Source organism: Zophobas morio, unplaced genomic scaffold (assembly GCF_036711695.1).
Source record: "Zophobas morio isolate AGI-343-1 ecotype UQ-CSIRO unplaced genomic scaffold, CSIRO_AGI_Zmor_V1 ptg000018l, whole genome shotgun sequence".
NCBI classification, from domain to species: domain Eukaryota; kingdom Metazoa; phylum Arthropoda; class Insecta; order Coleoptera; family Tenebrionidae; genus Zophobas; species Zophobas morio.
Genome location: NW_026972123.1, coordinates 5,877,121 through 5,890,732, shown reverse-complemented (window position 1 = coordinate 5,890,732; position 13,612 = coordinate 5,877,121). Strand labels below are relative to the sequence as shown.

At 32.7% G+C, this 13,612-nt stretch overlaps 2 protein-coding genes across 2 annotated transcripts; one reads left to right on the top strand and one right to left on the bottom strand.

Annotated features, from left to right (window-relative positions):
• Window positions 1-2,945: 2,945 nt before the first annotated feature.
• Window positions 2,946-3,689, bottom strand: LOC135131033 (uncharacterized). Its single transcript, XM_064058549.1, has 3 exons — window positions 3,533-3,689; window positions 3,361-3,471; window positions 2,946-3,310 (listed from the first exon to the last, which is right to left on the bottom strand). Exons 1-3 carry the CDS (start codon window positions 3,684-3,686, stop codon window positions 3,036-3,038), a joined length of 540 nt encoding a protein of 179 aa, XP_063914619.1. The 5' UTR covers window positions 3,687-3,689; the 3' UTR covers window positions 2,946-3,035.
• A 7,775-nt stretch (window positions 3,690-11,464) lies between these two features.
• Window positions 11,465-12,297, top strand: LOC135131068 (uncharacterized). The gene is made up of 4 exons (XM_064058595.1): window positions 11,465-11,602; window positions 11,664-11,774; window positions 11,825-12,084; window positions 12,137-12,297. The coding sequence occupies exons 1-4, from the start codon at window positions 11,515-11,517 to the stop codon at window positions 12,149-12,151; spliced, it is 474 nt and encodes a 157-aa protein (XP_063914665.1). The 5' UTR covers window positions 11,465-11,514; the 3' UTR covers window positions 12,152-12,297.
• Window positions 12,298-13,612: the final 1,315 nt, after the last annotated feature.

Genomic DNA, 13,612 nt, shown 5'->3' with positions numbered 1-13,612 from the left:
TAAAATTTAAGAATCGAAAAAGTAAAAAATCGAGAAATGGAAAAATATTGAAAAATTGAAAATGGAAGAAACATTGAAGAATCGAAAAATTGAAAAATCCCAAAAGTGAACATCGAAAAATTAGGAAACCGAAAAATTTAAAAATCGAAAAATTACGAAATTAAAACCTGAAAAACCGAAAAATTGAAAAACCGATAAATCGAAACATTGAAAAGTTGAGGAATCGAGAATCAAAAAATCGAAATTCGAAAAATCAAAAAATTAAGAAATTAAAAACGTGAAAAATCGAAAAACTGAAGAACTGAAAAACTGATAAATCGAGACATTGAAAAGTTGAAAAATCGAGAAATGGGAAATCAAAAAATTGATTAATCGAAAAATTGAGAAATCAAAATATTGAAAATTTAAAAACGTCAAATATTGAACAGTCAAAAAACTGAAAAATCCTAAAACTTGCCACATCGGAAAATTGAGAAATCTAAAATTTCTAGAATCTGGAAACTGAAAAATCGATAAATTGAAACTCGAGAAACTGAAAAATTGAAACATGGAAAAATTGGAGAATAAAAAAAAACTCTAAAATGGAAACATTGAAGATTTGAAAGTTTTAAACCACAAGTTCAGTAGACACGTTATTTGTTTAACATTTAAATAATATTTATTTATTCGAGAAAATTGTCAGATGACATCAACAATTCCAGGGCGAGCATGAACATAAGTTTTGATTAACGATTTACCATGCTTACTATAACCTTTAAACGTTTGCAAGATTTCAAAGCATTCCATTTTGCATTTTTTCAAAAATCTGGATGCTCAAGGTAAAAACTCAACACGAATTCATAAACCACAAATGGAGGAGTATGTTACTGTATAAAATTTAAATAACATTGACTATTGTAAAATGTGGAGATGACATCATTCCATTGTTGATGGGGATGATCAGACAAATTTGATCTACACAATGTTCCTAATATAGCTACATATAAAATTTGACAACACTCGGTCCAGTAGTTGCGGAGATATAATAAAGATCCGGACAAACGGCAGACAGACACACGGAAACGGGAGACCTATTTTTTCGTACACTAGTTAGTCGCCCGATTACAATACTTCCCGAGAGTAAATTCTTTTCTGGAATTTCAAAATTATTCTAATAAATTTATATTACTCCAAACAAATCCTCGAAACAACGTAAACAAAAACACATCACAACGAAAACAAGAAACTCCAATGATATTTAAACCTCGTCCTCATCATTATGCATCGAAAACAAAACCGCTTCGCCCATTTTTCAAAAAAATCCCATGAACCACGCCACCGTCCATATTTTATCGCCTTTCTGGCCGCGTACGCCCATGCCCGCGACCACTAAACACTAAACCCATCGACCCACCGACCGTCCCATTCCTGACGTTAGCCAAATGATTTAGCATGCAATATTTCGCCGGGACTCCCATATGTCATACGCTAAGTGTGCACTTTTAATGCTCATTTTTCGAACGGCTCGCATTTTTTCATTTAATTGCGCGTTTTATTTAAGTCGCCAGCATTTAAATTACATACATTCCGTATAAATTATTTTCGTGTATTTGAGATTTTCGCAATTATTAATTTTAATAAGGCTCCGGACAAGGTGAAAAATCGGCCGCTGTTTCGACCGCTCGGACCAATCTGTTTATTATGCAAATGGAGAGGTATCGGATTCATCACGGTCGTTAAGACACCTCACAACGTTTCGTAACATCGAGTGCTGCTTTTTTTGGGATTGTCGCGAGGTTTGTGATTTATGGCGGTGTTGGTGGGGTTTTCGTTTTCTATGTAAAGCGAAATTGAAACGAAAAATTCAAGTTGTGGTACTGCAGGCAGTGGAGCAAAAAATCAGTCCTAGGAATCTGAACAGTACTGAGGCGGTTCCATAATTACCACACCCAGTTCATACTCAGAAAGTTAACAATTAATAATTTGAACAAATTAGGTATTTTTCTAAATTTTCGGCAGAGAAGTCAGATGGATTAATGGCAGCGTTAATTTTTGGGATTTACTTTTTTGTCTGTCAGTAATATGATTGACATTTGCTTTGAGCTGGATTGCCACTTTTCTACTTCATTTATTAGATCAGAATTATCACATGCAATTTTTTAATCAAGCAAACAAATGTTTTAATTCTGTCAGCATAGATAATTTGTCATTGTGACAGATTCGCAGATCATTGCGACATTATTTAAAAAGAAGGCCAACCCTACGCCATAAGTGCAAAATATGTTTCCTTGCAAAAACCATTTTAACCATGTTTTAAGTTTCTTGGTATGAAAAGATAGCTGCGCATATTAAGAAAAAAAGAGGCAAAATATAATCCCCGCCCACCCGCCCTGTCTCAATTCTGATGATTTTTTTTATTCATTGTAAGCCTACAGGGACGAAGCTTAATTGTAAAATCCTTATTTTTCTGCGAGAAATTACCATTCTTAAGTAATCGTGTTATACAAAGAAAACTAAATGTATTAATTAAAAAAAACCAAAAGAGAAGCCCCACCTATCAATTTTTCATTCGTTGTCAGACAGAGGGGTGGAGCGTAATTGGAAATTCCATATTTCCCTATACAAATTTACCATTTCAAACATGTTTTAAGTTTCTTGTTGTGAAAAGATAACTACACATATTAAGAAAAAACGGCAAATTGTAAGCCCCGCCCACCCGCCCTATCTCGATTGCGATGATTTTTTATTCGTCGTGAGCCAAGAGGAGGAGCTTATTTATAAAATCCTCATTTCTTTACAAGAAATAATAAACATGTTTTTGAGTATCGTGTTGTTCAAAAAATACTATGTATATTAAGAGAAAAAAGCCAAAAATTAAGTCCCACTCATATCCATCCCAAGCTTAATTGTGATGAATTTTTCATTCGTTGTCAGACCGAGGGGAAGATAACAAAAAAACTGGGGAAGAATGTCTGTATATTTTTATTTTAAATTTGGTGCTACTCTAATCCCCTCTAAAACTACACCAACTGTTGCCTGTCGAAGAACGAAGACATTTAATATGTTTGAACCATCTGCATGTCAGCCCTAAAACACTCAAAAAAACTGTCTTCATCCACGTCCAAGAGGAAAAACTCCAGGGCAAACTGTATTTCTCCAAAATCAGAAGAGACAGACAGTTGCGACTTATATTCTACATCTTGGCCTGCTTCCAGAGGACACTCTGTGTTGACTATGCCATCGCAAGCATCTTCTTGTTCTAGAGGAAGACTTATAACCAAGTTGGATGTTTCGCCGATAGCTTGTGGAACAATGCGATCTAATCTTCGTGCTAGGAAAAGATAAAATGAAGATAAGGAAATAGAAGATAAGTGAACTTACGTGACGTGAAGTTCATTGCAATGTTAATGGTACTATTGATCGGGAATATGCAGGGTGGTTCGACGCAGTTTTCAATTTCCACATTATCAGGAAGAGGAATATCACCGACCGCTGAAAAAATGTCAAAGTAAAAATTGAACGATAAATAGTAGTTAAATGTGGTTTAACTCACCGGTGCAGGGAGTGACAGTGGTGGCTTGGATACTGATACTTGAAGAAAAAACGTAAATTACGGCAAAGACGATTTTTGGAAATGCCATAGTATTTTGGAGGAACCAAAAGGTGATGATTAAAACGTACCAATAAAAAATCTTGACAGAATGCATCTGCTGTTTCCGAGATAAGATAAGACGCAGATATGTTCATTAAAAAAAAAATTGGTCGAAGATTATTCCGACAGAAATTCTAGCTTCTTTGAAAAATTGGAAATTGAAAGAATAAAAATTTAAATTTTAACTAGAATTTCGTACAAAGTTATATTGACGATAGCCACTCATCTCTAAGAAATTCAAAAGGGGCTTTAACCTTCCATCACTACCTATTTGATGCATTAAGGAGTCTGAGTATGCCGGAATATTAAAATCACCTAGGATGATTACGTCCCCTTCGAGAGTTAAGAGCTATTAAGTGTTCAAAAAATACATAAATGCCTTCCACACATATTCTTGGACTAGGAGGTACATTCGCAACCACTACGTAAAAATTTTGGAAGCAAGAGTTAATTTTGACGACTAGAATATCGATCATTGCCACTGAGTTTTCCAATTTTTCGATTTTCCACTTTTCGATTTGTCAATTCTTCGATTTCTGCATCTTCTGGTTATTCTATTTTTTTGATATTTTAATTTACAGATTTTTCAGTTTTTCTGTTTTAATTTTTCAATTTTTTAAATTTAAGATTTTTCGGTTTCTTGATTTCTTCTCGATTTTTCGATTTCCCCATCTTTCGATTTTTCGACTTCTCAGTTTTGATTTTTCGGTTTTTTAATTTTTGGATTTTAGAAATTTTCGATGTTTCAGTTTTTCAATTCTCCAATTTTTCCATTTCTCGAGTTTTTTCAATTTTTGGATGTTTCGATTTTTTGATTTCTCGCTTTTTTCGATTCGATTTCGGCTTTTCGATTTTTCACTTTTCCAGTTTTTCAATTTCCCAATTTTTCGTCATTTTAGTTTTGGAATTCTTCAATGTATCGATTTTTTTAATTTCAAATTTTTTAATTTTTGTACTTTTTAATTTTCAATTTCTCATTTTCAACGTCCCGAATTTTCCATTTCTCGATTTTTCGACTTTCCGGCTTTTCAAGTTTTAGATTTTCTCCAATTTTTTTCGATTTTCCAATTTTTCGATATTTCCACTTTTCGATTTGTCAATTCTTCGATTTCTGCATCTTCTGGTTTTTCTATTTTTTTGATATTTCAATTTCCCGATTTTTCAGTTTTTCTATCTTTTAATTTTTCAATTTTTTAAATTTTAGATTCTTCGATTTCTTGATTTCTTCTCGATGTCTCGATTTCCCGATCTTTCGATTTTTCGATTTCAAAGCTTTTGATTTTTCGACTTCTCAGTTTTGATTTTTCGGTTTTTTAATTTTTCAATTTTTCTCTTTCCCTATTTATCAATATTTTTTAAATTTTAAATTTTCCGATATTTTTCGACTTCTCGACTTTCCAATTTTTCGATTTCTCAAGTTTTTCCAATTTTTGGATGTTTTGATTTTTTGATTTCTAGTTTTTTTCGATTCGATTTTCGGCTTTTCGATTTTCCACTTTTCCAGTTTTTCAATTTCCCAATTTTTCGTCGTTTCAGTTTTGGATTTCTTCAATCTATCGATTTTTTTAGTTTGAAATTTTTTAATTTTTGTAATTATTAATTTTCAATTTTTCATTTTCAACGTTTCGAATTTTCCATTTCTCGATTTTTCGACTTTCCGGCTTTTCAAGTTTTAAATTTGTCGTTTTGGAATTTTTCAGTTTTTATGTTCTCCAATTTTTTTCGATTTTCTAATTTTTCGATTTTTACACTTTTCGATTTCTCAGATCTTCGATTTTTGCATCTTCTGATTTTACTATTTTTTTGATATCTCAATTTCCCGATTTTTCAGTTTTTCTATCTTTTAATTTTTCAATTTTTTAAATTTTAGATTCTTCGATTTCTTGATTTTTTCTCGATGTCTGGATTTCCCGATCTTTCGATTTTTCGATTTCAAAGCTTTTGATTTTTCGACTTCTCAGTTTTGATTTTTCGGTTTTTTAATTTTCCAATTTTTCAATTTTTCGATTTCCCCATCTTTCGATTTTTCGACTTCTCAGTTTTGATTTTTCGGTTTTTTAATTTTTCGATTTTTAAAATTTCCGATTTTTCAGTTTTTCATTTTTTCAATTTTTCTCTTTCCCTATTTATCAATATTTTTAAAATTTTTAATTTTCCGATATTTTTCGACTTCTCGACTTTCAATTTTTCGATTTCTCGAGTTTTTTCAGTTTTTGGATGCTTCGATTTTTTAATTTCTCGCTGTTTCGATTCGATTTTTCACTTTTCCAGTTTTCCAATTTCCCAATTTTCCGTCATTTCAGTTTTGGGAAATTTTTTAATTTTTGGAATTTTCGATTTTCAATTTTTCATTTTCAACGTCTTGAATTTCCCATTTCTCGATTTTTCGACTTTCCGGCTTTTGCTGATTTCAGTATGGAATTTTTTAATTTATCTGGCAACCCTAGTTACGTTTCACATGGCAATTTATCGTAAGGAAATAGAGATTTTGGACTTAAGCTCCACCCCCCAGCTGACGACGAATAATAAAATTAATTACAATTGAGACAGGGGCGGGTGGGTGGGGCATATATTTTACCCATTTTTTCTTAATATGCGCTGTCATCTTTTCACAACAAGAAACTTAAAACATATTTAAATGCTAAATTTTTGTCGAAAAATTTGATTTTACAAAATTAAGCTCCACCCTCGATCTGACAAATGAAAAATTCATCACAATTTTAATGGGGCGGGCGGGTGGGGCTTATCCATTGACTTTCTTTTCGTAATATACATAGTTCTCAAATAGTGAATTTGAGATTAAAATTATGTTTTAAATAACATATTGTTGAAAGAAAACTATACATAGTAAGAAAGGACGCCAAAGAAATGTCAATCAGACTACTGACAGACAGACTAAATCATCAAATCAGTTTATCCAACTTGAAGAAAAAATATCAAAGCCTACTTTAATATATAAAAATCGTCGGAAAAAATTACAAAATCGATATTTTCTTATACAAATTTACCACTTTAAACATATTTTAAATTTCTTGTTGTGAAAAGATGACTACACATATTAAGAAAAAAAGGCAACTTGTAAGCCCCGCCCACCCACCCTATCTCAATTGTGATGATTTTTTTATTCGTCGTGAGTCAAGGGGGCGGAGCTTAACTGCAAAATCCTTATTTCGCTACGAGAAATTGAAAACATGTTTTTGAGTATCATGTTGTTCAAAGAATACTACGTATGTTAAGAAAAAACAAGCCAAAAATTAAGGCCCACCCATATCCCAAGCTCAATTGTGATGAATTTTTTATTCGTTGTCAGACCAAGGGGCTCCAATTTGGGTCCACTTTTGTTTATTATATTTTTCAATGATATACATAAATACGTTAGTTGTGAATTTTATATTTATGCAAATGATTTGAAGATTATTAACGTTATAAATAAATATAATATATTATTTCTTAAGACAAGGCTGATTTTAGCAAATGACTAAACAATGTTAAGAGTGATCTCTGGAATAAAGAGGGGGTGGGTGGGCGGGGCTATTGCTTATTTATATATGACTCTGTAGTAGAAAGTTAAACTTAGAACCGCCCACCCACCCGTTTTTTCATATGTTTTCGTCTGAAATAAGCAATAAATCTTATAGAAAATAGTGTAACAAAAAATTACGGTGAGCCCTTTTTTTAACAGCCTATTTTTGATGTTTCGATTTCGCAGTTTTTCAATTTTACGATATTTAGAGTTCTTCAATATTTTTTAATTTTCGAATATTTTCTTTTTGGGTTTTCATTTTTTTTACTTTAGGTTTTTCAAGTGTTAAGTGATAACTTGGAGTTGTTTTTCCGCCTCTTGAAGGTGTGAAATGTTGTAGTAAAAGGCTGATTAATTTCGACTTTATTAAAATTTAAGTCATCTTCAGGTTTTGACAAGCTAGGACATGTATTTTGGAAACATTAATGAAATTACAATCACATAGGTTTTATAATAATTAATTAAAATAATTACGCAAACTAACCGCAAATCCAGACCTAATTATAAGTAGCGCAAAGTTCAAGATTATTTAACAATCCTTCACCTCGAACATCCCTCAGAATAAAGCACCATTTTGTGAATCTCCCTACAACCACCCTATCCCTTTTTTTATGAAAATTTCCATCTCGTAATCATCCCATTCCGTGCGCTTTTCGCGTGATGCGGCCGTGCCCTTGGGCTAGCGCCTAATAACAGGGCCGGCTCCTAATTGAATATTATTGAATACCGACCAACACTCCCGGTTCAGTTGAGGTCCACTAATCATTCTTAATAAGCAGAGACAATCGCATCAAAAGTGCGTGTGCCAAAGCTGTTTGCGTGCATAACGGCCTTTTAACCGCATCCTCGATCGAAAGCGGCAAATTGAATCTTGATCAAGGGTTGCAATTTCATTGATTAAGGGTTACGAGCCGAAACTTCCGTGATTCGTTAAGGAGAGGAAAGTGGCGGTTCGACTCGGAGATTCTGAATTTTTTCAAGCATTAATCTCAGAAACAAATCTTCCTTTCATTTTCCAACTTCCGGCCACCTAAGAGAGTCTTTGATGGGTCATTCGTCATGCCGAGACCTGTCCCATCTCCTACGACCCATTATGTTTCGAATATGGTAATCGTAACTTGAGCTTATCTGCACGGTAGCATCAAACCTACACACCTGTCTAGTGAAAAAAGTGAAAAACTCACCCCCGCACTGTTACTCGAGTCGTGCATCTTTTCACGACGAAACAAAATCGAATAACGGCCCATTGAAAAGAAGACGACTGAATGGATGTCGAGTGAATTGCGTTGTTGTAGCTTGTTGACGATTTAACACTCTTTCTGCGATTCCTTTTTGTGGTGTTTATGAATGAATGGCAAAGGGGTGATTTGAAAGGTGGACGCGGAATTGGGCTAAAGTGATTACTGGGTTTGCATGACAAAAAAAAAATGATAGTGGAAGGAATGATTAGGTCACGGGCGTTTCTCTAACTGATAATTAAAATTACGTTCATTTACATATCGTAAAAGTAAAGAAAGTGTGCTCCAATAGGTATTATTGTTTAAACGTTTTTTGTATTGAAATTAAAACGACGTGGTAATAAAACGCAACAGTTGGAATTGACAATGGAAAGCGATAAAAGTCTTTTGAGGAAGATATGCTAAGTAGTTGGGCAATAAAATAACGCTGATCTACAAAAACAAACTTTTATTAATCGTCAAAACGCTATTACTTCCTGGGCGACACTCTACATTGGACGACTGGTTATTTTTACTTCCCGAGCGTAAGCAAAGGAAGTATTGTAATCGAGTCCGTCGGCCGACTCTACTTTTACATTTTCTCGATCTTTCATGACCCCTAGAAGACGAAGAAATAGGTCTCCCATTTCCGTCTGTCTGTCCGTCTGTCCGTCTGTCCGTCTGTCCGTCTGTCCGTCCGTCTGTCCGTCCGTCTGTGCGTCTGCCGTCCCGGATTTTTATTAGATAGATAATCTCCGAAAGTACTCGACCGATTGTTGTGAAATTTTGTACTTATATTAAGAATATCATGTAGATGGCAAAACGCTAACCAAAATTTGTCTAATCATCCCCACCACTAATGCGATGACGTTACTTCAAAATTGTACATAGTAAATGGGATTTCAATTGTATAAAATAACATAGTCCTACACATGTAGTTTACAACTCTGAATCGACTTTTCACCCGAAACGTCCAGATTTTTGGAAAAAAAATCAAAATTATAAAACAACATTTTGAAATTTAATTTTTAATCTGCTAACCAGAATGCTTTGAAATGTTGCAGATGTTTTAAGGCTATAAAGAGCATCATAAATATTTAGTCAAAAAATATTTGCTTATCCCCTCCAAAAACTTGATGACGTCAGCTCAAAAGTTTGTGGAATAAATCATATCTAAAATGTACAAAATATGATGAGTCTGTACTTGTGATCTATCACTCCATTCATATTTTTTGGATTTGCATATACAGGATGACTCAAAAAAATTAATGAATGCGTAAATATATTTTATTGATTTAATCAGGAACTACAGAACCGAATGCTCTGAAATCTTGCAGATGTTTTAAGGTCATAAAGAGCATAATAAATGTTTAGTCAAAATATATTTGCTTATCCCCTCCAAAAACTTGATGACGTCAGCTCGAAAGTTTGCCGAATAAATCATATCTAAAATGTACAAAATATGATCAGTCTGTATTTGTGACCTATCACTCCATTCATATTTTTTGGATTTGCATATACAGGGTGATTCAAGAAAATAAATGAAAGCGTAAATTTATTTTACTGATTTACTCAGGAACTACAAAACCGAATGCTTCGAAATCTTGAAGATATTTTAAAATTATCATAAGCATGGTAAATTTTTGATCAAAATGTATTTGGTCGTCCCCCCTAAAAAATTTATGACGTCACCACAAAATTTTGCTGAATAAATCATATCTAAAATGTACAAAATATGATGAGTCTGTACTTGTGATTTATCATTCCATTCATATTTTTGGATTTGCATATGCAGGGTGACTCAAAAAAGTTAATGAAGGCGTGAATTTATTTTATTTTATCGATTTAATCAGGAATTACAAAACCGAATGCTTTGAAATCTTGGGAATATTTTAAAGTTATTATAAGCATGGTAAACTTTTGTTCAAAATGTATTTGTTCATCCCTCCAAAAAAAATTGATGACGTCACCCTTAAATTTTGCTGAATAAATCCTATCTAAAATGCAAAAAATATGATGAGTTTGTACTTGTGATTTACCATTCCATTCATATTTTTTAGATTTTCTTAAGAGGTGGTTCAAAAAAATTAATGAAGTCAATTTATTTTATTGATTAAATTAAAGGCAACACTTATTATTAGTATTACACCCCAACCAACCCAATTTGGTAGACACAAAATTTGTTAAAGGAAAAACTCGGTTGAAACATAAGGGTAGCACGCTTATTTACATCGACTTTAACATTACAGACCTGCATTTGTTTTATGCGCTCACTTGGTTCCGCGAATGTGAAATAGACATGTTTATAATCAACCAATTGTGAATTTCACCGTCAAGAATTAAAATAAAACCCAATGTTTTATATAATAAGCGGAAGTCGAAGCAATAAAACCGATGGTCGTTTTGTTTACAGTTTCTCTGTTTGACTCTCACGTATGCTGTTACGCCTGTCATCTTAAATTAAGAATGTTTATACATACACGATTTTCAGTTGCCTCTGATACGTAGGTATACGTGAGTAAATTGTTTCGTTATTTTATGATTATTACAAATCAATATTCAAAACGACCCAATTCATTTTCCAGAAAATTTGAGAATATAATAATTTTATTCTTAGTATTACACTACATCTATCCCAACTGATATACGTGTCCTTGCAAAAATGTTGATGACGTCATCGCAATTTTTTTTTAAATTCCCACTACAAAAATGTAATGAGAAAAAAACACAATAGGCATGCAGTCGTCAAGTTTCCGACAGCGAGGGAAGTACTGTCTAAACTCTTTAGACCAATTTTTGTATTGAAATTAAAACGACGTGGTAATAAAACGCAACCGTTGAAATTGACAATGGAAAGCAATAAAAGTCTTTTGAGGAGGATATGCTAAGTAGTTGGGCAATAAAATAACGCTGATCTACAAAAACAAACTTTTATTAATCGTCAAAACGCTATTACTTCCTGGGCGACTGGTTCTTTTTATGTTTTCTCGACGTTTCATGACCCTCAGAGTACGAAATTTACAAATTTTTCAAACACGCTATTTTAATTATGAACAATGAAGATATCTTATCTTATCTCCAGTACAACAGATGTATTCTGTCAAGATTCTTCATTGGTACGTCTCGGTTCCTCAAAAAATACTATGGCATTTCCAAAAATCGTCTTAGCCCTAATTTACGTTTTTTCTTCAGTTATCAGTGCCCATGCAACTATTGTTACTCCCTGCACCGGTGAGTAAAACCACATTTCACTACTATCTACCGTTCAATCTATACTTTGAAATTTTTTCAGCAATCGGTGATTTTCCTCTTCCTGATAATGTAGAAATCGGAAACTGCGTCGAGCCACCCTGCCTTTTCCCCATTAATAGTACCTTTAACATTGCAATGAACTTCACGTCACGTACGTTCACTTATCTTTCATTTACTTATCTTCATTTTATCTTTTCGTAGCACGAAGATTAGATCACATTGCTCCACAGGCTGTTGCCGAAACTCCCATATTGCTTGTAGATCTTCCTCTAGAACAAGAAAATGCTTGTGATGGCATAGTCAACACAGAGTGTCCTCTGGAAGCAGGCGAAGACGTAGAATATACATTGCAAATGTCTGTCTCTCCTGTTTTTGGAGAAACGCCTTTTGCCATGGAATTTCTTCTCTTGGACGTGGATAAACTGAGTTTTTTTGAGTGTTTTAGGGCTGACATGCAAATGGTTCAAACAGACTGAATGTCTTCGTTTTTCGACAGACAACACGTAGATTTAGACGGAATTAGAATAATTTTCATTGCACTGTTTGTAATAAACTTGTGTGGTATAAAAGTTAATTTACTGTCTACGATGACTCCAAGATCTCTAAATTCCTCACAACGTTCTAATAACTATTTCACCATTGATATTATAATAAAAATAATTGTTTGAACCTTTCTAGTTATGGTCAATGCTGTCTTGTAACTTAACGCAATAGAATAAGAATTTATATAAACAAGAAATAGCCCCACCCACCCACCCTGTATTTTCTTAGAGGGTACGTAATTTTCCAGAGTCACTCTTCTTAGCTAATACTACCTCTGCCCGCCCACCCACCCTTTATTTTCTTAGGGATCAAGTCATTTACCAAAGTCAGTCCTATCTTGTCAGGTACTGGCCCCGCCCATCAGCGTTGTTCAAAAACTGAAAAATCACTACATTGAACGAAATATCCAAAAATTGGGACATTAAAAAACTGAAAAATTGGGAAATCGAAAAGTCAAAAAATTGGAAACTTAAAAAATCGAAAAATTGAAAAATCAAAAATTGAAAAACCGAAGAATTGAAAAATCGAAACTTGGGAAGTCGAGAAATGAAAAAATCAAACAATAGATTAATTGAGAAATCGGAAAACTGAAAAATAGACAAATCGAGAAATCGAAAATCCAGAATTTAAAAAATTGAAATATCTAAAGTTCAACGAAAAACTGAAAATCCAAAAAGTAAAAAATCGATCAAAAAATTCGGGAGTTCAAAAATTAAATCAAAAGTAGAAAAATCAAATCAAAAGTAGAAAAATCGAAATATTGAAAACTCCCAAAACTGAAAAAAATATCCAAAAATTTGAGAAATTAAAAAAGTGAAAAATTGGAAAATCAAAAGACCAGAAAAATCGAAAAATAGAATTAAAAAAATCGAAACTTTGGGATGTCGAGAAATGGGAAAATAAAAAAAAGATTAGTTTAGAAATCGGAAAAGTGAAAATTTGAAAAATTGAAAAATCGAAATTTTTAAAACTCGTAAAATTAAAGAGGACAAAGATTGAGAAATAACGAAAAATTGGGAAATGAAAAAATAGAAAAATTGGAAAATCGAAAAGTCAAAAAAGCAAAATCGAAAAATCGAAAACTTAAAAAATGGAAAAATTGAAAAACCGAAGAACAAAAAAATCGAAACTTCAGGAAGTCAAGAAAAGGAAAAATCAAAAAATAAATCGTAAAACTGAAAATTAAAAAACATTGAAAAACTGAAAAATCTAAAAATCTATAAATTAAAACATTGAAAAATTAAAATATGGAAAAATAAAAAATGGAGAAATTGAAACATCAAAAAATCAAAAAAATAAAAATTCGAAAGTCTAAAATTTAAAAATCCAAAAACTGAAAAATCATACAAATCTAGAAAACGTAGCCCGAAAATTCAAAAGATTGGAAAATTGAAAAACTGAGAAATAGAAAAATCGAAAAATCAAAAGATCAAGAAATCGAGGAGT